Raw genomic sequence first — 25,711 nt, forward strand, 5'->3', positions numbered from 1 at the left:
ACTCAGGTGTAAAACTCAGGGGCACCACACCATCACTCAGGGACACCACCACATCACTCGGGGACACCACCACATCACTCGTGGACACCACCACATCACTCGGGGACACCACCACATCACTCGGGGACACCACCACTTCACTCGGGGACACCACCACATCACTCAGGGGCACCACCACATCACTCGGGGGCACCACCACATCACTCGGGGGCACCACCACATCACTCGGGGGCACCACCACATCACTCGGGGGCACCACCACATCACTGGGGGGCCCACCACATCACTGGGGGGCCCACCACATCACTCAGGTGTAAAACTCAGGGGCACCACACCATCACTCAGGGACACCACCACATCACTCAGGGACACCACCACATCACTCGGGGACACCACCACATCACTCTGGGACACCACCACATTACTCTGGGACACCACCACATCACTCTGGGACACCACCACATCACTCTGGGACACCACCACATCACTCTGGGACACCAACACATCATTATGGGACACCACCACATCACTCTAATACACCACCACATCACTCAGCCCAACCACATCATCACTCAGCACCACAACAGCACTATCCTTGCTTGCTACCAACAAGCATTGCCATAGCCAATAGGACTCGCATAGGGAAAGTGTAAGCTATTGGCTTTGTGAATAACAATGCACCACCACATCACTCGGGGACACCTCCACACCACTCGGGGACACCACCACACCACTCGGGGACACCACCACACCACTCGGGGACACCACCACATCACTCGGGGGTACCACCACATCACTGGGGGGCACCACCACATCACTCGGGGGCACCACCACATCACTCAGGGGCACCACCACATCACTCGGGGGCACCACCACATCACTCGGGGGCACCACCACATCACTATGGGACACCACCACATCACTTAGGAACACCACCACATCACTTAGGAACACAACCACATCACTCAGAGACACCACCATATCACTCAGGGGCGGCACCGCTCAGGGGCGGCACCACTCAGGGGCACCACCAAATCACTCGGGGACACCACCACATCACTCGGGGACACCACCACATCACTCGGGGACACCACCACATCACTTGGCGACACCACCACACCACTCGGGGACACCACCACACCACTCGGGGACACCACCACACCACTCGGGGACACCACCACATCACTCGGGGGTACCACCACATCACTGGGGGGCCCACCACATCACTCAGGTGTAAAACTCAGGGGCACCACACCATCACTCAGGGACACCACCACATCACTCAGGGACACCACCACATCACTCGGGGACACCACCACATCACTCGGGGACACCACCACATCACTCGGGGACACCACCACATCACTCGGGGACACCACCACTTCACTCGGGGACACCACCACATCACTCGGGGGCACCACCACATCACTCGGGGGCACCACCACATCACTCGGGGGCACCACCACATCACTCGGGGGCACCACCACATCACTGGGGGGTACCACCACATCACTCAGGTGTAAAACTCAGGGGCACCACACCATCACTCAGGGACACCACCACATCACTCAGGGACACCACCACATCACTCAGGGACACCACCACATCACTCGGGGACACCACCACATCACTCGGGGACACCACCACATCACTCGGGGACACCACCACATCACTCGGGGACACCACCACATCACTCGGGGACACCACCACTTCACTCGGGGGCACCACCACATCACTCGGGGGCACCACCACATCACTCGGGGGCACCACCACATCACTCGGGGGCACCACCACATCAATCAGGAGCACCACCACATCACTCAGGAGCACCACCACATCACTCAGGGGCACCACCACATCACTCAGGGGCACCACCTCATCACTATGGGACACCACCACATCACTTAGGAACACCACCACATCACTCAGGGACACCACCATATCACTCAGGGGCGGCACCGCTCAGGGGCGGCACCACTCAGGGGCACCACCAAATCACTCGGGGACACCACCAAATCACTCGGGGACTCCACCACATCACTCGGCGACACCACCACATCACTCGGCGACACCACCACATCACTCGGCGACACCACCACATCACTCGGGGACACCACCATATCACTCTGGGACACCACCACATCATTATGGGACACCACCACATCACTCTAATACACCACCACATCACTCAGCCCAACCACATCATCACTCAGCACCACAACAGCACTATCCTTGCTTGCTACCAACAAGCATTGCCATAGCCAATAGGACTCGCATAGGGAAAGTGTAAGCTATTGGCTTTGTGAATAACAATGCACCACCACATCACTCGGGGACACCACCACATCACTCGGGGACACCTCCACACCACTCGGGGACACCACCACACCACTCGGGGACACCACCACACCACTCGGGGACACCACCACATCACTCGGGGGTACCACCACATCACTGGGGGCCCCACCACATCACTCAGGTGTAAAACTCAGGGGCACCACACCATCACTCAGGGACACCACCACATCACTCAGGGACACCACCACATCACTCGGGGACACCACCACATCACTCGGGGACACCACCACACCACTCGGGGACACCACCACACCACTCGGGGACACCACCACACCACTCGGGGACACCACCACACCACTCGGGAACACCACCACATCACTCGGGGACACCACCACATCACTCGGGGACACCACCACATCACTCGGGGACACCACCACATCACTCGGGGACACCACACATCACTCTGCGACACCACCACATCACTCGGGGACACCACCACATCACTCGGGGACACCACCACATCACTCGGGGACACCACCACATCACTCGGGGACACCACCACATTACTCTGGGACACCACCACATCACTCTGGGACACCACCACATCACTCTGGGACACCACCACATCATTATGGGACACCACCACATCACTCTAATACACCACCACATCACTCAGCCCAACCACATCATCACTCAACACCACAACAGCACTATCCTTGCTTGCTACCAACAAGCATTGCCATAGCCAATAGGACTCGCATAGGGAAAGTGTAAGCTATTGGCTTTGTGAATAACAATGCACCACTACATCACTCGGGGACACCACCACATCACTCGGGGACACCACCACATCACTCTGGGACACCTTAACACCACTCGGGGACACCGCCACATCACTCGGGGACACCACCACATCACTCGGGGACACCACCACATCACTCGGGGACACCACCACATCACTCGGCGACACCACCACATCACTCGGCGACACCACCACATCACTCGGCGACACCACCACATCACTCGGCGACACCACCACATCACTCGGGGACACCACCACATCACTCGGGGACACCACCACATCACTCGGGGACACCACCACATCACTCGGGGACACCACCACATCACTCGGGGACATCACCACATCACTCGGGGACACCACCACATCACTCGGGGACACCACCACATCACTCGGCGACACCACCACACCACTCGGGGACACCACCACACCACTCGGGGACACCACCACACCACTCGGGGACACCACCACATCACTCGGGGGTACCACCACATCACTGGGGGGCCCACCACATCACTGGGGGGCCCACCACATCACTCAGGTGTAAAACTCAGGGGCACCACACCATCACTCAGGGACACCACCACATCACTCGGGGACACCACCACATCACTCGTGGACACCACCACATCACTCGGGGACACCACCACATCACTCGGGGACACCACCACTTCACTCGGGGACACCACCACATCACTCGGGGGCACCACCACATCACTCGGGGGCACCACCACATCACTCGGGGGCACCACCACATCACTCAGGGGCACCACCACATCACTCGGGGGCACCACCACATCACTGGGGGGCCCACCACATCACTGGGGGGCCCACCACATCACTCAGGTGTAAAACTCAGGGGCACCACACCATCACTCAGGGACACCACCACATCACTCAGGGACACCACCACATCACTCGGGGACACCACCACATCACTCTGGGACACCACCACATTACTCTGGGACACCACCACATCACTCTGGGACACCACCACATCACTCTGGGACACCAACACATCATTATGGGACACCACCACATCACTCTAATACACCACCACATCACTCAGCCCAACCACATCATCACTCAGCACCACAACAGCACTATCCTTGCTTGCTACCAACAAGCATTGCCATAGCCAATAGGACTCGCATAGGGAAAGTGTAAGCTATTGGCTTTGTGAATAACAATGCACCACCACATCACTCGGGGACACCTCCACACCACTCGGGGACACCACCACACCACTCGGGGACACCACCACACCACTCGGGGACACCACCACATCACTCGGGGGTACCACCACATCACTGGGGGGCACCACCACATTACTCGGGGGCACCACCACATCACTCAGGGGCACCACCACATCACTCGGGGGCACCACCACATCACTCGGGGGCACCACCACATCACTATGGGACACCACCACATCACTTAGGAACACCACCACATCACTCAGAGACACCACCATATCACTCAGGGGCGGCACCGCTCAGGGGCGGCACCACTCAGGGGCACCACCAAATCACTCGGGGACACCACCACATCACTCGGGGACACCACCACATCACTCGGGGACACCACCACATCACTTGGCGACACCACCACACCACTCGGGGACACCACCACACCACTCGGGGACACCACCACACCACTCGGGGACACCACCACATCACTCGGGGGTACCACCACATCACTGGGGGGCCCACCACATCACTCAGGTGTAAAACTCAGGGGCACCACACCATCACTCAGGGACACCACCACATCACTCGGGGACACCACCACATCACTCGGGGACACCACCACATCACTCGGGGACACCACCACATCACTCGGGGACACCACCACTTCACTCGGGGACACCACCACATGACTCGGGGGCACCACCACATCACTCGGGGGCACCACCACATCACTCGGGGGCACCACCACATCACTCGGGGGCACCACCACATCACTCGGGGACACCACCACATCACTCGGGGACACCACCACATCACTCGGGGACACCACCACATCACTCGGGGACACCACCACATCACTCGGGGACACCACCACATCACTCGGGGGCACCACCACATCACTCGGGGGCACCACCACATCACTCGGGGGCACCACCACATCAATCAGGAGCACCACCACATCACTCAGGAGCACCACCACATCACTCAGGGGCACCACCACATCACTCAGGGGCACCACCTCATCACTATGGGACACCACCACATCACTTAGGAACACCACCACATCACTCAGGGACACCACCATATCACTCAGGGGCGGCACCGCTCAGGGGCGGCACCACTCAGGGGCACCACCAAATCACTCGGGGACACCATCACATCACTCGGCGACACCACCACATCACTCGGCGACACCACCACATCACTCGGGGACACCACCATATCACTCTTGGACACCACCATATCACTCTGGGACACCACCACATCATTATGGGACACCACCACATCACTCTAATACACCACCACATCACTCAGCCCAACCACATCATCACTCAACACCACAACAGCACCATCCTTGCTTGCTACCAACAAGCATTGCCATAGCCAATAGGACTCGCATAGGGAAAGTGTAAGCTATTGGCTTTGTGAATAACAATGCACCACCACATCACTCGGGTACACCACCACATCACTCGGGGACACCACCACATCACTCTGGGACACCTTAACACCACTCGGGGACACCGCCACATCACTCGGGGACACCGCCACATCACTCGGGGACACCACCACATCACTCGGGGACACCACCACATCACTCGGGGACACCACCACATCACTCGGCGACACCACCACATCACTCGGCGACACCACCACATCACTCGGCGACACCACCACATCACTCGGCGACACCACCACATCACTCGGGGACACCACCACATCACTCGGGGACACCACCACATCACTCGGGGACATCACCACATCACTCGGGGACATCACCACATCACTCGGGGACACCACCACATCACTCTGGGACACCAACATATCACTCTGGGACACCAACAAATCACTATGGGACACCACCACATCACTTGAGGACACCACCACATCACTTGGGGACACCACCACATCACTCAGCCCAACCACATCATCATTCAGCACCACAACAGCACTATCCTTGCTTGCTACCAACAAGCATTGCCATAGCCAATAGGACTCGCATTAGGAAAGTGTAAGATATTGGCTTTGTGAATAACAATGCTATTAATTTATATATTTTCAAAGCCAACACACATTAAAAAAAGTGTCATTTACAATTGGGGAGAGGAGTTGTCCTAACGGCTAGGGCGCTCGACCTGGGGATCTGGGTTTGAGTCTCGGTAACGACGCCAAAACCTCCTGTGATTCTGGGCAAATCACTTAATCTCCCCGTGCCTAAAAAATGAATGTATGTCCGTCCTCATGTAACGTAACTGGTGCTATGTAAAGCGCTCTGATACCCAATTCGGTTCGGGTCTAGTTCGCGCTATATAAAACTCTTAAAAAAAAAAACAAAAAAACAATACCAATAGCTCACACTTTCCTAATGCGAGACCTATTGCATTGCAAATGCTTGTTTAACTCTATACAGTGTTATAGACCTGATACAATGTCTAAATAGTAAGTGCCCTCAAAACTATCAAGGTAGACGGTCAGAGGATCTGTAGACAGTCCAGCACCAAGCTACACACTTATGACCTTGCACAAAGATCCATATATTTTATTGTCAATCCTCCGCTGTATCACTTGTGTTCTGTGGAAAAAGTTGACAAACTCAGCCTGATTGGTATAAGAAATAAACTACTGCATAGTCTTGGGCCCATTCAAGATCCTGTTAAGACTAGACAAAGACAAAACAAGCCTTAAGTAAGGCAGATGAAAGACTTCCTCAATGGCAAATCGTGCTTCATTAGTGATGTCCTACATGGAATACTGCCGAAGTCTTTAATTATCCTATCTATTATTTAAGGAGATGATTCACAAAGATACTGTAAACCTCAGCATGAATATGCTTTAGTCCAAGTTTGATTGGATTAATAACTCCAAACATGATTCACGAACACTTCAGGCATTTCCAAACAAAGGTGACATTTTGTAATTATTCTTGGACACACGTGTTTTGCCAGTTGTTTCAGTATGGGCTACTTTGGAAAAAGTACATAGTTGTAGATATGGGTTAGTTTTGAAATTAAATGTTTTTTCATGTGAAGGATTTTTCCTCACCCAACCACTCCCATGTAAAATACAAAGGTAGTATTGTGCAATTTTGCATATGTACATGCACTTTTAAACTTATGCGTAGGTTCGAAAAACTAGATTATAAATTATATGTTTTGTTAATTCTTCCTCTTCATGAAAAAATGTATTCGAGGAATAGTTTACCAACACAATAAATGTCTGAGATTTAGTATTCCCAAATATTAGCAAAAAAATGAATGGTTAATATAGTTGCCTTTAACTGGTACGTGTGGCACGGCATCACCAGATGTCTCTACACATCAATAATTGACCTACGTAGACCCCTTTTGGGAAATCTACAGTACCCCAGCTTTTTTGAGAACTTGAATTCTAAAGCCTTGCAAGCTTCATGGGTTTGTGATATTCTGACGACAAGGTGCATGCCCCCTTTAAAGGTTAAGTATGGCAAATGACTTCCTATCAGGCTCATCGAGCTGGCCAATGAGCCCCATAGGGTTTCCTTGCCTTGGCCAACCATGACATCGGACTCTACCGCACCAAAATACACAATAAACTTGGTGGAGATAAATGAGAAAAATGATGTAATACTGTACTAGGAGTATGAATCCAGACAGCGGGAAGACGTTATCAAGCGAAGTAATATGTTAAAACTTTGCAGGGCCTTCCCAGATCTCAATTTAATTTGCTTTAATGACAGGAAGGATTGCCTTCAAGCACCCACAAGAAGGAGACCTCAATGAGCACACAGCGGTCATATTTACGAACAGAAAAATACTTACATCCTTGAAGGATAACAGTAGCCAGCTTGCTGAATTGGGGTATTAAATTAATCGCCCCTCCCCCGATGAGATATCCAGCAGTCTTTCTTCAAGCCCAGGACGCAATCGTTGGGCACATGGACAGCATGGAGAGATGACAACAACAAAAATCACACTAAACAGTGCATCTTGCATGGTCTGATTGGACGTGAAGTGGATCGCCAATCGGATTTGGGTCTGAAAATCATCACCACGCTCTTCAGCTGTGAAAGACGGCACATGGCCCATTTGGAGGCTCCTGCAATGGAAGATTGGGGCTGGCTGCCAGGAGCTTTGCAACATATCCCTGTCTATACTTCCAACATGGCCAGGATAATGACCATGTGTTCCTTGAATTTCTGGGGACACAAACCTTCTTTGCAAAAGCCAGATTGCCACAAACATTCAGAATGTTTGCTATAAGCTGCCTACAGGAAACATGAACGTTAGAGTTGTTACCAATTGATTGAGGATTTTAATGTATTTTATTACCCATTTGGTTACTTATATCCACAACTCCATCGATGAAGAGACAACTGAACTACGACCAAGGTGGAATGTCATCTTAACTTTACAACAAAAGTGCACAAGTCACTCTAAAGGGTAGCCAGAACCCTAAATTAAAAAACATAATATTATGCAATATTTATAAAAACCAAAAAACTGTAAGAAAAACGCAATATTGGAAAACTTAGTGTTAGCTATTCAGGACTTTATGTGCAATAATGCAAACGCAATGTGGATCCTCACATGTGACTAACTTATTCACAGGTGAACAGGACATAGAACTACACAATATAAATGACACCTATTGGAATTTTGATATGGCAGGCTTTATACCGGTTCAGATCACTCATGTCAGCTCTGTGGGGCAGGCTCCGAATCATTAATTCACGTTATCTGCATCTGCTCTAATCTAACAGACTCTCACAAATGTTGGTCAGTATCGATGTATAGAAACTTGTCGATTCAATCCTGTACAACAGCATTGAAAGCCTGCTTAATGGAGGACTCTGGACAGCTGACATCACTTTTGAAAAATATATGAACTGCCTCGAGCAAAGGTGACGTTTAATCCATACAGGTGCTGTGTGGTGTTGACCAGCTACACTAGCCATATATGATGTTCAAATGCACATAGTTGGGTCCCCCTGCCTTCTCGTTTCTCATGATTGTTAGGCACGCTAAAGAACACGTGCAATGTCTTCCTTGTTCCTATAGATGAATTGCTGCTGAAGGCACCTAAAAGATCTACAACTGTCTGTGGCATTTCTTTGTATTCCTTAATGCACACAGCACTCAGTGTATTTGACGATAATCCTTGTTAGACCTGGCACCTTGGCGTGGGTTTCCCTTCCACTTTTTGCTGTTGTGCCTCAAATGTTTTGCTGGTGTCTGCTACTCAGGGCACTGCGCCACGGCCAACCCGTGCCGCAGTGCAAGTGCTCCCTACTGTAAAGTGTACATATGATTGATGTCCATGATTGGTTCATTGGATTTACTGTTAGTCCCTAGTAAAGTGCACCAGGAGTGCCAGGGCTTGTGAATGCCAACACTGCTAGTGGGCCTGCAGCGCTGGTTGCGCCACCCACAGAAGCAGCCTTAAAATGTGTCTAGGGTCTGCCATTGCAGAACCTGCGTGCAGTCTGGTACTGTCACCCTGGCTGGGCAAGTGCACACACTTGCCAGCCCCTAAACCTTCCCTTAACCTTCATATTAGTCACCCCTATGGTAGGCCAGAGGGCAGGGTGCATTGTAAGTGTAAGGTAGAACATGCCCTGATGTGTGTGGCATGTTCTAATAGTGAATTACTGCCAAAGTCGTTTTTCACTATTGTAAGGCTACCTGTTCCCTTCTAGGCCAGATGGGCTGCTGGAATTATTACACTCTATAATCCCAGCAGGCTCAGGGAACATGGTAGAAATTCATGTTTAGTATGCCTGAACTCAGAATAATAAAATACTTCTTTTAGTAAAGTTTATTTTAATATCCTGTGTTTGCAAATGCTACTTTTAGAAAGTTAGCATTTGCTTGCCTAACCATTTCAGCCCGCCTCTGCTTGGATGTGGATCTGACTGTCTGGTGTGTGTGAGTGACAGGGCTGGGAGTTGACAGGTAGTGATTAGCAGGAGGACCCCTTAATGGGTGGTGGGAGTTTCCCCTGAATGATGCATCAGGCTGTGCCCCTGCCACCACAATGCTGGCTCCGCCCTCCTGGGGAGCGACTGATGACTCAGCCTGCACCTGGCCCAGGAAGGACCGAAGCTTGTCAACAAAGTACTCAGGCCACTCCTGCCCTCTCAATGCCGGCTCCGCCCCCCTGGGGAGCGGCTGATGTGCCTGCCCTCACACTGAATGCAGAAGTCATAAGTACCCACAACAAGTACTCAGAGACTGGAGCAGTTATGCAGAGGCCCCCCTGGCTTGCTAGAACAAAAGAAACTGGGTATAAAAGTAGGAGCCCTGCTCCTTGTAAAGGAGATCCAGTTTGCGCAAAGAAGAAGCTCTGCCTGAAGAGAAGGACCCTGGAAGCTGCATGGAGAAGTACTGACTCTGACCCCAAGAGACTGGCCTGTGGTGGGTGCCTTGCTGCTGAAGGAGAGCAGGAGAAGAAAGACTGAAAGACTTTGCTTTCATTCAACTTGTGCCAAACTCTGCTAAAGATCTCCAAGGGCTTGCCTGTGAACTTGCCCCCTGACCAGCGCCCCGGGAACAGTGGGCGCTACCCTGGAAGAGAAAGCTGCTGTGTGTCGTGCATCTGCCTGCACCACTACTGAGGAGAAGCGGAGAGCGCCGTGAGAGAATCACTGTGCCCTCTGAGAGGCCCTTGGCACCCCCGTCCCGCCGAGCATCGCAACTGCTATCTGGCAGGCCCCAGCTGACATCGCCAGGACCAGCCTCGCTGGCCCAAGCACCGTACCTGTCGCCTGCCTAACTGCGGTCTGCACCGCAAGAACGGACCCTGCCTTGTGCCTGCCTGCTTCACAGGAGAAGAAGTTGCCCTGAAGCCCCCGCCGCCGCCGTTTGCAAGCTGCAGCGGCGTGGGGAGAGAAGGACTACCCGCTGTGCGCTCAGAGGCTGTGTTCGTGCCTCACACTGCTGCCCGGGGCCCTGCCCCCTCTTGCCAGGCCGGGAGCACCTCGCCGGAAGATCTGACCCCCACCGCAACGCCGCCCTCCTGAGCCGAGCCGCCGCTCGGATCGCCAGAGGAAGACACCGCGACGTGGGACCTGAGATCAACCCCGGCATCGTCCGCCCCGGACCCCCGCCTTCAAGGACTAAAAGGTACTGTGTTTGCTGAGGTGCGCCGCGCTCTGGACACGGAGTCCGTGAGGCGCGCACCCCTCGTCCCCTGCTGGCCCCCGCTCTGTGCGCTCTGAACTGCGAGACTTCGGGAAGCCGTCCCGCAGCCCAGTTCGAGACGCACTGCCAGCGGAACGCCTCTCAGCCTGCGAGGTGCCCTAACGCCCCCCAAGGGGAGCCGGTACTCTGCTAACCTTGCCCCATCCTTGAAGGGCCCCTTCCCCGAGATTGCCGCACTTTCCGCTCTTTGGCTGCCAAACCCTGTGCGCTTTTGACGGTGACTGGGAGGCCGGTACGCCTCCTCTCGGCCATCGGAGTGAACGCCGCGCACCCCTGCTCACGCGGAAGGCGTGAGGGTTGATAGGGACTTGCAGCAAAAGCCGGATAAAGCGCCCAGAAGCTCTAGGGAGCGCTGTACTTTCCTGGAACGGGGTAGGAGACCCCAAAGATCGCATTCAGGAACTGTGGCACCCTTTTTGAGGGGTAAAGACTATTTGTTTTTATTACAAGCTAAATAAGAACTGTGACATTATTGAAAGTAACTGGAACCTTGCCTTTTCAAAGCAACCAAGACTGTATTTACAAGCCTGCTTGAGATTTATATAAAGATATATATTTTTACAAATACAGTTTGGTGTCATTGTGTGGTGGGTTGGTGGTGATGGTATAATATTGCAAATGTTTAACCCTACATGCCCCAGAGATTAGCCTGAGACTGCTTAAGCCACACTACCTAGAGGGTAAGCAGAGGTTGTCTTGAAGGTAACCCTCAGCCCTGACGAGGAAGAGAGAGGCCCTGATTGTCGCCAGTGCTGCACTGCGCCAACCAGAGACTCCCCCTTCCTACAATCCTCAATTGCCATTTTTGATGAATTTTATTGCCCATTTTGTGTTGGCCAGTATTTTATCATTTTATGAAATTTTTCTTGTCTCCCACTTTCAAAATATATTTTATTGATCGAGTGGACAGCGAAGATTATTAAACAATTTTAGTGCACTATAACTTTTCCCCTGCTTGTTATGGTGAATTGCTTCTAAAGGGATACAAACACACCAGAAATGTTGATTATAATGTGTTTACCATTTCTTTTTTTTATACTTTACTGCACGCAGCACTTTATATCTTTTATGATGATTTTCTATGAAAAACTTTTGATGAATTTTTTTGCCCACTTTGTGTTGGCTGGTATTTCATCATCTCATTAATGTTTTCTTGTCTCCCACTTTACAAAATGTATTTTATTGATCAAGAAAAGAGCGAAGATTGCTAAACATTTTTAGCGTTTACCTGTAACTCATTTAGCTTGCTTTTTAGGGTGAATTGCTTCTGAATGTATATGAACACAGTGAAAGTGTTTTTTGTTGTTGTTTTTAATGTGTTTTTTTTACGTGAAATTTTTCTATGAATTGGTTCTAAGTTTTTTTGCGATGATTTTAATTAATCTTGCAAAACAAATTCACGTTTTCTAATAAACTTTAAGGTCATTATTATCTTGAATTAACTCACAATTCACATTTATAGATTATATTTTATAATTTTACTTCACTAACGGTCATACGTTTTTTATCAGTTTCTACTAAATTATGATAGTCAGACTCATGATCGGCTTATTGCTTAATTGAACGCAGAATTGGGCATGCTGATAAATCAGAAAGACTGGGGTATAATGCTGCAATGGTGCATTATGTATTTTTCACAGACAACCCGCAGAACATTTCTCTTCTTCTTTTTTTATTAATTATGTGGGACCTCTGACATAACTACAAAATTCCGGGTGCACAGGACTAGCACTTGTTTTTGATGTATATACAAAGTTTAAGGGGAAGTGAGGAGGCACAGTTTAAGATGAACACTCCCTTCTGTACAGAATCCCACAACAAATAAGTACTATTTTCTCTGGTATATCTTCATACTAGGAGGATCCCAAGTAACACTATGACTGTAACTTGCCTATATATAATGTTAATGTTCTTTTATAATGATGTCACTTACATTGCAGATGTATGATAGGAAAATTGGAGTCTCAATGAAGAGTTTAACCCACATATAATGTAAGGAACATTAGCAGGCGTAATTAACACTAGAAACTAGCTGCACCTTTGCTTTAACAATAGACGCATAGGTACAGGTGTAGGTTATCTAGGTGCTGTTTTGGGTCAGAGATCAGGCCCAGAGAGTTGTATATAAGTCAGCGTTTCGCTGTGTAACTTAGTTTTATGACTAGCATATTTTCTTGTGTGCTTTTCTTCTAAAATGTATTAGCTGATATTCATATGTAAACAGCTTTCTGAGTGTCTAACCCACCTCATGTCCTTGTGTAAACTTTGGACTACTCCATCTCGCTATCTATCCTAAGCGAGAAAAGAGCCTGACAGGAGAACTTGGCTATTCATTTTGGGGTCCAGTTGGACAGTGGCCCTAGGATACTAGTGGTGAGAAAATCTAATTGATGCAGCTGGAGCCCAGTAATCATGATTGCCCTGGTACTCCAAGAAATTGCTCATCACAGAACACATCTTTTAGTATCCGATGGTTGTTTCTCATGCTGACTGCAACACGGCCAGCAGCCTCCTGTCCTGTAGCAGAGTCAAATGACGTGTGGAGGAGAAGTGTGGCTCACTGGTTAGAGGAGGCATACCCTGAAGCAGAGGTCAGACCCGGGACCAGGGTTCAATTCCCGACGCGGCAGGGTCTTGAGCCCAAATATCCACGGACTCGATAATTCTCGTTTCGGTGCCTACTCGAATCATGGGTTCACACTCTGCAGCTCTGGGCATTAGCCTGCTTAATCTCCACTACGGCCCCCCCGCGGCGGGATGCCTGGCTTTCACCTTGGGGGAAGCCAGGACGGGATCCCAAGGCAAGCGCCGAGATGCCTACGGGTAATCGAGCGCTATATAAGAACGCATAATAATAATAATAATAAATGACAGAGACAGGCATAGAGGTACAGTTGTAGCAGGTACTTGGCATCCATTTCACTCTATGCGGATGACATCTAATACTGGAGAGAAGACTGTGGCCTAAATTGCGCGTTTTAGTTAAAGAAAGTCAGCTAAGGTCTGTGTGGATCTATGAGCCAGATATCTATAATTCTTCTTCACAATTGCAACTGATGGAAGAATCGGACGAACTGTTAATATAATTCTGTTTCCTTCCTACCCTTTCAGGGTGAGACAAAGATATATACTCTCATAATGCCGGCAGACCTGATAGAAATATAGATGTTACCATATACAACAATACAATGCAAAACAAATAGGTTACTCATTAAAGTCCATTTAGAAATCATATATGGTTCTTAGAACCAAAGACAATCAGAAATATGTAAAATCAAGAACTCTGAGACTAACTCTGAATGGAGAAATATTAAGGGATTAGGAATCGGCCAGATCACAAGCGAAGGTGTGCACTGAAACACAGGCACAGATAAGAATTTACTTTAAGTATTCAGGTCTGAGACCACAAAGATGCTTTTTTCGAATTGCAATTTGAATTAGCGATTTGGAATTCGAAAGGGGCAGGTCCCTTCCAAATACTGAATTTCAGTGCTATGTTTGAATATAATTTATTTATAAAGTTTTATATAGCGCGAACATGATCCCGAGGGATATCAGAGCGCTTCACGTTTTGTTACCAAATTATGGTTGCAAAACAGATTTTTTTTACTGATTCCTCGAAGGAGGCAGTGACCATTTGCAAGTGAGACGAGACACCCCCAGGCACCCCTTTCCCTTAGAGAATGTAAAAAAAATAGTAATCTCCAGTATACTGTCCTTGAATCTAGTGCTGAGCAGGCTCATTTCGTAACACTGGACAGGCGAGTGACTACTGCAAGCAACTATGGGCCAAAGGTACAAAACTCAAAACTTTGAGGAGGATTCCATTGGAACATAACTAGGAATAACGGCAAGCAACTTTTCCTTCTCTTCCAGGGGATCCTCATCAATAGTCAGAACACTGAATAGAATAGCAAGCCCATCCCACAAAAGAACAGACAAGAATCTGGGACAGCGTAACCAATCACCCAGAAAATTCCTCAAGGAGGGCCAGAGAGTCTCTGGAGAGGGCCCTATATGCACTGTTATGGGGAACGGCACAGCACTTCATGCACCCTGAGAGTGCATTAGTAAAACACCTGGGATGCTTCACAGTGAGTCACATCACTCATGGTAAATAACAAGTCTATATTTGCATCACAAGTAATGCTTATTTTTCTTGAGAAGTAAGGTCCCTAGTGTACTCCCTCTTGGGGTTTATTCCATTTTCTATAGGAATGTACACCTTAGATAATCTGATTGTCTTTAACCAAGTAAGCAATTTATGAGGGGTGCTGCAACTATTTTAGATAGCGTGTTTTTGCCTCTCTCCTGTATTTTACTGTTTACAAATTAGTGTTTTACTGATTACACGCAGTAATCCTGACTTCCAGTTCCAGGTATTCTATGCGATGTGACAATAAACGTTCAACAATGTTCACAGAATGTACACAGTCAAAGGTCGTTACGGCATTGTCGTGCATGCAGATTTATGCTACCGGCCTTGAATATTTAGTCAAGTTTATTTGTCCAGATTACTTCCGAAGGAACTAGGATGTACACAAGTTTTGCGTTATAATGGGCAGTTCCAAAATCACCAAACACCAGTGTGGCCCTCATTCTGAAATGTTATGAAGAAAGAATATGTGTTTATAAAGTGATCAAGAGGACACAATTCTAATACCAAAGAGCAATCAATCACATCTGCTAATCTTGCCCCCACACGATCGTATTCGTCTTAGTGTCAGTGAACAACTCCGATGGACATTTTCTATTTGACACCCACTTCCCATGTGGTCATAGCATCAAAGGTTTTTTTTATGCTACAGGACAAAAAACTTTGAAGTTGACTGAGTTGTTAGTTTGATACAAGGTTTGAGGAAAGTACTTCAAGCCCATTAAACAGATAGCCATTGCAGTGCCTGAGCAGATTTAAACATGCATAATAAGAGCCGAATAACTATTTCTATACTAACACACAAGCAGGTATTTTGTGTATTCAAAACACAGAGAAATATCTCCCTGCCTGAGTGCTGGAGAAAGAAGGTGTTCCAGTTTTGATTCAGAGTAATTAAAAATATTCTTATGGGCTTACTTACATCAAGGGCTGTTTCTGTTACAAGATACCCCTTTTGGATGTATGACGTTACAATGCATACTTTTACCACGCCTACCATTACCACGCATTTTTTACAACGCAGGATCCATGACAACGCATACCATTACCACGCATGTATTTACAACGCATATACCTTTACAACGCATACAATTACAACGTAAGTATTGGTAAGTATATAATATTTTTTAATATTTAATTTAATTAAAATTAATATAATGTAATTTAATTTAATTAATTTAATTTAATTTAATTTAATTTAATTTAATTAATTTAATTTAATCAATTTAATTTAATGTAATTTAAATTTAAACCCAAAACTGACCTTGAACCCAAAAAAATACCCCTTTTACCCAAAAACTCAAAACTGACCCTGAATCCTAAAAATACCCCTTTACCCAAAAACCCAAAACTGACCCTGAACCCAAAAAATACCCCTTTTACCCAAAAACCCAAAACTGACCCTGAACCCTAAAAATACCCTTTTACCCAAAAACCCAAAACTGACCCTGAACCCTAAAAATACCCCTTTACCCAAAAACCCAAAACTGACCCTGAACCCTAAAAATACCCATTTACCCAAAAACCCAAAACTGACCCTGAACCCTAAAAATACCCCTTTACCCAAAAACTGAAAACTGACCCTGAACCCTAAAAATACCCCTTTACCCAAAAACTGAAAACTGACCCTGAACCCTAAAAATACCCCTTTACCCAAAAACTGAAAACTGACCCTGAACCCTAAAAATACCCCTTTAACCAAAAACTGAAAACTGACCCTGAACCCTAAAAATACCCTTTTACCCAAAAACTGAAAACTGACCCTGAACCCTAAAAATACCCCTTTACCCAAAAACTGAAAACTGACCCTAAACCCTAAAAATACCCCTTTACCCAAAAACTGAAAACTGACCCTAAACCCTAAAAATACCCCTTTACCCAAAAACTGAAAACTGACCCTGAACCCTAAAAATACCCCTTTACCCAAAAACCCAAAACTGACCCTGAACCCAAAAAATACCCCTTTACAAAAAACCCAAATAATATTTTTAATAAAATAATATACTTACCAATACTTACGTTGTAATGGTATGCGTTGTAAAAGTACCTGCGTTGTAAATACATGCGTGGTAATGGTATGCGTTGTCATGGATCCTGCGTTGTAAAAAATGCGTGGTAATGGTAGGTCGTGGTAAAAGTTGCGTTGTAAAGGTTGTATACCCCCCTTTTGCCAGACACTTGCATATGCTGATTGTGGTTGTTTGCTACTACTGCAGGGACTGATTCAAAGACTGATTGTGAAGCTACTCACTGCTGTTATGGTTATCGGAATAATATGCAGCAGTGTTCTAAGGGTTCTCGCCGCTTGATTCGGACAGTTAAAGGTTCAGAATGACTCACCATACCATGGAGTAATTAAGAGGAGAGATTTGAACAGAAAAGGGCCATAGTGAACAAGTTACTTACCTTCAGTAATACTCTTTCTGGTGTATATTTCCTCACCTTGTGAATATTCTTAGGCACCAGACTGGATCACAAACTCAAAAAGTAGTGCTCCTGAGTGCCAATAGGCGGTGCCGCCTGGCTCCATGCCAACATCATTCTTCCTTGGAAGGGATACATAGAGCCGCATATAAGTGGCACCCATGCTCGCTGACGTCAGTTTGTTTCATATGCTTGCCTGCGTCCTCAGACGAACAGCCCAACAGCAGCGGGAACTACTAGTGTGCAGATTTGCAAACTGGGAACATTTTAGACGGAAAAGAGGATCATTCCAGAGAACAGGAAGGTGGGAAGGCAGAGAGGAACATGCTTTTAGATAGAGTATCCACCTGAACGAGGGTTACTGAAGGGAATTAGCTTGTTCTTCTGAGAGATACTTCTAATTGCAGATTCCTCCGCTTGTGAACAGATACCAAAGTGGTACCTCCAAGGTGGTGGGTCTGTGGTGTGGTCAGATCAAAAAGTCCTTCGGAACCTAATGGGCGAAAAGCCCTTCCCGTTGGACCTGGCTGTCAAGGCAGTAACACTTGATGAACGTGTACACGGAGTCCCCATTTAGTGGGTTGACAGATATCCAAGACAGGAAATCCATGTGCCAATGCAGGGATAGCAGACTTAGCTCCTATAAAATGAATTATGTAGTTCTAGAGGCTGCATCTTAGCCAATGTATAGCAGATCATAATATAGAGAATGATCCACTGACAGATGGTCCATTTCTGCACTGCCATGGCCTTGTTTGCACCAGAGAACACCACAAAGAGCTGATCGTACACCCAATGTACTTTGGTACGATCAATGCAAAAGCTCAGCGCTCTCTTGTGGGTTCAAGCGGTGGAGGCTCTCTTCCTCTTTCGAAAATGAGCTTGTGGAAGTTGAAGAGTGATGGCCTGTCAGAGGTGAAAAGACGTCACCACCTTTGGTAGAAATGCGCCCCGAGGACATAACACAAGTTTTTTTTTAAAAAAAGGTGGTATAGGGAGGCTGGACCAAGAGGGCCTGAAGCTCACTTATATGGAATGATAGAAATAAAGATTTTAATGTGAGGTGGCACAATGGCTCGATAGGGGTACACAGTAGGAAAGTGAGGACCACATTTTAGTCCCATTGTGGAATCACAAAGGGCTCTGGCGGAAACATGTGCTGCAAACCTTTAATAAAATGCATCACAGCAGATGATTTGAACAAAGACGGCTGCTCCAGCGAATGTAAAAAGGCAAAAGGGCTGACAAATAATATTTACATTTGCTGCAGCAAGTCCTTGCTGGGCCAAAAACAAAACAAACAGCAATACATACGATTCCTTGGGCTGCAAAGAGTCCTTCTGGTGAGTAAAGCACCAAGCCACAAACTTATCTGAGCCTCCAGTATACACCGACGGTGATGTTGTCCATGAGAACCCGAACCAGTCTGGTCTTGATGGTTGGCAAAAAGGCGTTAAAAACCAAGCAAATCGCCCCGCAGTGTCAACAGATTTATGAGGAGGCAGACTCTGTCGGAAAACAGAGTTCTCTGAGCTCCACCTCTCCCAGATGGCCTCCCCAACCTAATAGTGATGTGTCCATCACGGCTGTCAAGTCTGGATGGGATAGAGAGTAAGTTCTGCTGCTGGTCTAATTGCAGTCGAGCAGCCACTAATGCTGATATTTTGCAGTCTTCTCAGACCCTTGGATGGAATCCAGCAGGTTCCCCTGGTGCTGGGCCCACTAAGACATAGGATCCCACTGAAGAGCTCACATATGCCATTGAGAATTGTTGGCAAGCAGGATACAGGAGGCAAGCAGACCATAAACCTCAGAACCATCTTCACTGAGACTTAGGACAGAGGCGGAAACATAGAAATCATAGCCCGAATGTCCTGGACTCATTGGTCTGGAGGAAAGGAGGAAATTCCTGAATGCGCACCATATCCAGGATGGCTCTGATGAAGTGAAGCCTCTGAAAAGGAGTTGGTGTGACTTCGGCAGGTTGATTAAAAACCCAAATGTCGTTTAGAGGTTTACAGTCATCTGGTGGCGGTCTGCTACTGACTGTGGTGAGCCTGCCTTCAATCGCCTTGGTTGGAGAAGACTGGTAACTCCGACCACCGAAAATGGGAAGTGACCACCCACCACCATCAACTTTGTGAGCACCCGAGGGCCACCGATAAGGTCCAAATGGAGCTCAGCAACCGAAAATGTTTGTGGCCCACCTTGAACAGCAGGTACCACATGCGTACGTACAGAACAGGGATGTGAAAATAAGGGTGCTGCAGGTCAAGCCCCACCATCCAGTCCCTGGGATCCAGAGCAGAGAGAACCTGGGCCAGCATGAGCATCTTTAATTTGTCCTTGTGCAGGAACACATTGAGAGGGAGAATATCTACGACAGGACGAAAGTCTCAGTCCTTCTTCTGCACAAGGTAGGAGCGAGAATAACATCAAGTCCCTAATTCTGCAGCCAGAATGCTCTCTATAGCTGCTCTGGCTAAAACAGCTCGCTCCTCCTGAGGCACAATGGACAGATAGTCCTCCAAGAGCCACTCTGATGTAGGCGGCAGGTGCGGCAAGTCAAAAATGAATGGTTGGGCATAGTCCAGTTGCACCAATTGGAGGACCCACCTGTTGGATGTAATGCTCTGCCATCTCAACAGCAAGTGACTGACTCTTATTGAGTGGCTGTATGCCACTAAGGGTGCACAAAAGAGGTTTGGAGTTTGTCGCCAGTAGTGTGGGGGCTTGAGACATATGTTACCCCTCATGGCCTGGTCATTGTCGGCTGGGCCATGGCATGACCTTAAAAGGGCTGAGAGGCCTTTTGTACAGGTGGCAGGTCCTCAAGCTGTCGATACACCAAGCTACTGACAGATTCCATAAAGGGCAAACTGCTTTGGGGATTGCCAGACTGGTGTTGAAAGACCAAAGGAGCATGCCATAGCTCGGCTCTTCTTTATAAGCTCTGTGACCAAGTCTGCCTCTCCACCAAGCAGGTGGGTACAGTGGAAGGGCTAGCTTATTAAGGACACCTGGACATCCCCTGAGAAGGCTGTGGATCTCATCCATGTGTGGCATGGGAGCACCACATTAGGCCCGAGCAGATGGCGAACTTGACCGCATTCTGGTCATTGTGGATAGTTTGGGCCAAGGAAGCCTGTTGATATGCTGGGACCGACGGTAAGATCTCACCAACCTTATTCCAAAGTGCATGTGTGTAACATTCAAGAAGGTCGCTGGCACTACCCGACCTCAAGGCAAGGCTTTCTGATGAGAACACATCTTTGCCAATTGTTTCCTTGTGCTTGGACTCTGCCAGGAAAAGTAGTTGTAAAGACATCTGGGTTGACCCTGCGGGTGGACCCCTGCACCACCAAACTCTCAGGGGTTGGATCTCTGCACCACCAAACTCTCAGAGGTTGGATGCTGAGTTAAAAAGTCAGGGTCACCTAGAGCTGGTCTATGCAACTGTTGACCTGTGGAAGGACTGGTCGGCCAGAGCATGGTTTGGCCAAGTACCCAATAGCAGGTCCATGAGGGCCAAATTCAAACTCACAAAGGACATGAATGGTGCCTGGCCAGGTTGAAGAACAAAATAGGACTTTGTTTTCATCTCCACAGTGGCATAGCGGGGATGTGGAGGTCAAGGACCTTAGCAGCCATCTGAATCACAGTTGCAAAAGATGTATCTTCTTCTGTAGCTGGTATATGGAGGACAAAAAGCCAAAATCGGGTGAAGTATCCAACCCACTGGAACCCTTTACGTCCATGAAACAATTGTCTTCATCATAAGGGGTGGCATACTCTTTTCCATAGTCTCCATGGGCAACTAAAAATGTCTGTCTCTGATCGAAGTCTGAGGCACAAAAGTTGGTGAATTGTTTCTGTGCGGCCCGGAGTCTAAGGCAATAGTAAGTGGCAGTTCCTCCTCTGGCACCGGTGGTGGCATCGACGTTCACAGGACTAACGTTCCTGGGACCGGCGCAGAGTTCAAGCTGAACCTGAACTCTGCACTGATATCAGTGCAAAATCCAAAGCAGGTTCAAAGGGGCACAGATGGTGCAGAAGGCAGAGCCACTGGCAGTAACCTGGCTGGAGTTGCCTTTGGATCTTTGAGGCCCAAAGCCACTCCAGAGCGAGCCAGCAGTGTGCCAAACAGGCGCTGCATGACTTTTCTAAGGTTTAAGGGAAACTAGATTTGGAGGCACCTCATTTGTGATGCCCTCATTCCTTCTCTTGAATGTGGCAGGAAGGGGCTGGTTGACACTTGGACTTCTCATGTTTTTCTTTGACTTTAAAGAACATTTGCCGCAAGAACAACTTTAGGAGTGGGAGAGGGTTTGCACTCTCGACTTCGAGCTGGAGCAGGGCCTGAGTGAATTATTGTGGTGATTCACCTTAGAAAGCTTCGCCTCACATTCACAATGGCCTTTGTGTTCATCGGCGCTCTGTCATTGTAGGCCTTTGAGCTGTGCACCAAACTAAAATGCCAGAGACACACCCATTGGGGATCAATCACAGACATCTGTTTGCGACAGTTCTTACAGGGCTTTACCCTGTAGTTTTAGGGATTGACATGTTACCATGACACTGGAAAACATTTGAAGGAACTAAGGCTAGTGGGTACACCTTTGTAGACAATGCATCATTACCACAGACGATATTTCATGTCCTCTCTTCCACCTTCTTCCAACATGAAAGCACTTGATTTCTATAGATTAATAATTCAAATTTTATAACAGTAATGACTAACTCTCGAGAGACAAGGCACAAATGTAAGCAGTGATGAAAGGTAGAGTAGTATATCATCCATCTCTAGATATGAAGACAAGATTGTGGTACACCTTGAAGATTTAACTTGGCCTTTCACAAGGAAAGGCAAAGGTGGCAGAGATTTTTTGTAGACTACCATGGTACACCTAGGATGACCTTGTGGAGCACAGGAGACATCGTTTTTGGGGCATCTGTGCTGCAAATATCTTGAAATTGTGCTGTACAACAGATCCAACATGTTAGGGCAACTAAAGGGGCCCAATGCCCAGCTCCCACACAGAGTTGCAGAGGATGCAGTTCAGCATGGGTGCTCACAAACAGAAGCTGAAAGCACAAACTATGCCCATTGGGTTTGGAGAAAATGACTGGCAAAAGCAGCATCCCTTGAGGTGGGTTAGAAAGAGGAGAGACAGAAAGTTAGATATAGTGCAGTAACTGGCACCCCCTCAGAAGCAGAGAACATTTGAGAACCGGGAGCAGCTATGCAAATCATCGCAATCAACTAGAGAAGAAACACAGTGAAAATGCCTTCTGGAAACATGTTCTTCAATTGCCTTGCTCAAATCAACCAGCAGTCAAAAAGTGGTCATTGGCCAACTCCAGATTAAAGAGAAAGCATGAAATTGGCACACGCCTGATCAACAGCTTTTGGAATGAGAAAAGAAAGCACATCCCAAAGACTTACTGGCTCAGGTCAGTAGACCACGAAAGCACAGAAAGTATGTAGGACTCAAGGGAGCAACAATCTGTTTCAATCACGTTGCTGTCCAAAATAATCAAAAATACCAGAGAAGAATAAAGGAGAACATTTCTATACAGGGTCCAGTAGTTTGCACAATTATCCCACTCAGTTGATCCTGAGGAGCAATCCCTCTTTATGAAGGCCAGGCCAAACATGCTGAAGCTGGAAACACAAGATCTTGATTTGCAAACGCGACCTCCTCATGATGTGCTTGTGATAAAGAAGGAAAAGGAAGGGAAAATCCAGATGGAATTTTGAACATAAGAAAGGAGGGGGGGCTTCGAGAAAATAATCATGCCAAGAAAAGATGCACGCCAGATTCAGAATAACTCCCACAAACAGCATATTTCTTAAACACAGGACAATGCTCTTCAGCAAACAGTACAAATGATAATAAAATGACGTACCATCGACCATGCATCAGGTATTTGTGCAAGACGCTTTCACGAATTATCTCTTTCTGGAATATTTGATAGGAAAGCAAGATAATAAATGTTGTCACAGCTTCTAGTAATATGCTGTAAGTCATGTCCCTGCAAAAAACAAGATAAAAGAAAGGCATAAAAATGTGATAAAGTGATACCAAAACAGTTCCAAGAGGTAGCTTTCTATTTGTCAGTTAAATGAAATTTGTTGTAGCTATCACATACTGCCACAAATAACTCCAGACAAAAAGATACAGTGATGCTCCATGACAGACTCACCAGCACTGATGGTCGACTATGCTAGTGCAGGTTCAATATAATACCCTAGACCGACCTTAGGTTCAAACAGAGCTCATTATTATCAGGACTGGAGTAATGTATCCATCACAAGTATGAGATATTTCATCAATCTGCTAATGCGAATATATGCTTCATGGTATAAAGACACATTAGTGTTGCCGAAACTGAGGTCTGTTGTGGATGCTACCTCTTCATTGACAGACGCGAATTATTAATTATTTAAGTAGTTTATAAGCACCTTAAGCTTGGGTAACCATAGGCATAGGCAGGCTGGAGGAGAACATTGGCTCCTTGAGGGAAATCTCTGTGGTTCCAACATGTCACTAAATTTGGGTTCTGCTTATCTTTTGCAGGCAAGACACCAGTGTATCTGAGGAGTCCTATCTTACAGGGGTCATTCATTCTCATACTTGCACCATTGGTATGTACAGCACCGACTGCATTTTCAACACTGCGTAAATGAGTCGATCTATTTCAAATGACAGTCTGTTTGCCCTTCAGAATTGCTGGGATTACTTTCTCATCAGTAGATCCTATTACATTATGGTAGTTATGCTTTGGGTCTGAGCTACATGGGCAGTACAATTAAGGGTGACTAAAGCAATCCATATTAATGTTCAGGCTAATATTTCATAGAACATTATAGTAGTCTAGAGGACTTACACTTCATGGGCATGGATCATGTACCACCAGACACCATGGGTGATAACTGAAAAATGAAAGTACAAAATGCAAAACGAAAGTAAATGGAGAGACATGATAAACTGCAAGCACCATGTTGCAATAAAAGTATTTAAACTATAGATCTCCACAACATTTTTTACATTTTTTTAAATTAATGACCACATTGATCAAAATGTGTTCGTAATACACTTAAGTTGTGGCTTCATCTTTTTTTTTTTAACTAGTATTTATTGGGTTTTCAGGTATTCATAGCATACATTAAGTCTCATCAACGTTCAGCATATACAATTAAGTATATAATCTCTGGTGCACTCACCTGAAGACTAACAAACCCCCCCAGCCCTCCCTCTTCCCTCTCTTGAGTTGCATTTGGTTCCAAATAAGTGTCTCTTCAGCCATTGCGCGCGTGCTATGGCCCTTGGCTTAATTCTGGATGTTATCGTGCACATATCGCTATGGGGGAATCATCTGGTCAACCTATCCCTGGTCTGCCAATTCACTTTCCCTCCTTCTCGGTCTGGTGCTACTGGCTGCGGGGATTCCGCTCTGCTGGATCCATGCTCCTTAGCTGTTAGTTCTTTCACTAGGAGCTCCCATGCTCTTGTTCGGTCTGTGTTACCTATACCCCGCCTCGCTTCTCAAAGTAAGAGAATTCCTTTCGCCCGGACATTTTTCTAATTCCCTTTTCCATGTTCCCACCACGGCCCCCATGGATTTTCCAGTCTCTAGCTATCTCCCGTTTGGCCAGGACTTA

The 25,711-nt window shown here is 47.5% G+C and overlaps 1 protein-coding gene across 2 annotated transcripts in view; it reads right to left on the reverse strand.

Moving 5' to 3' along the window:
* Window positions 1–25,711, reverse strand: part of DYM (dymeclin) — a 1,345,000-nt gene that overhangs the window by 951,948 nt on the left and 367,341 nt on the right. For both annotated transcript variants that reach the window (XM_078674786.1, XM_078674785.1), the window contains exon 7: window positions 23,956–24,081. In XM_078674786.1, coding sequence (XP_078530912.1) covers window positions 23,956–24,081 — 126 coding nt within the window. The remainder of the gene's footprint in view (window positions 1–23,955; window positions 24,082–25,711) is intronic.

The sequence above is a fragment of the Lissotriton helveticus genome, chromosome 2_1 (assembly GCF_964261635.1).
Source record: "Lissotriton helveticus chromosome 2_1, aLisHel1.1, whole genome shotgun sequence".
In the NCBI taxonomy this organism is placed as follows: domain Eukaryota; kingdom Metazoa; phylum Chordata; class Amphibia; order Caudata; family Salamandridae; genus Lissotriton; species Lissotriton helveticus.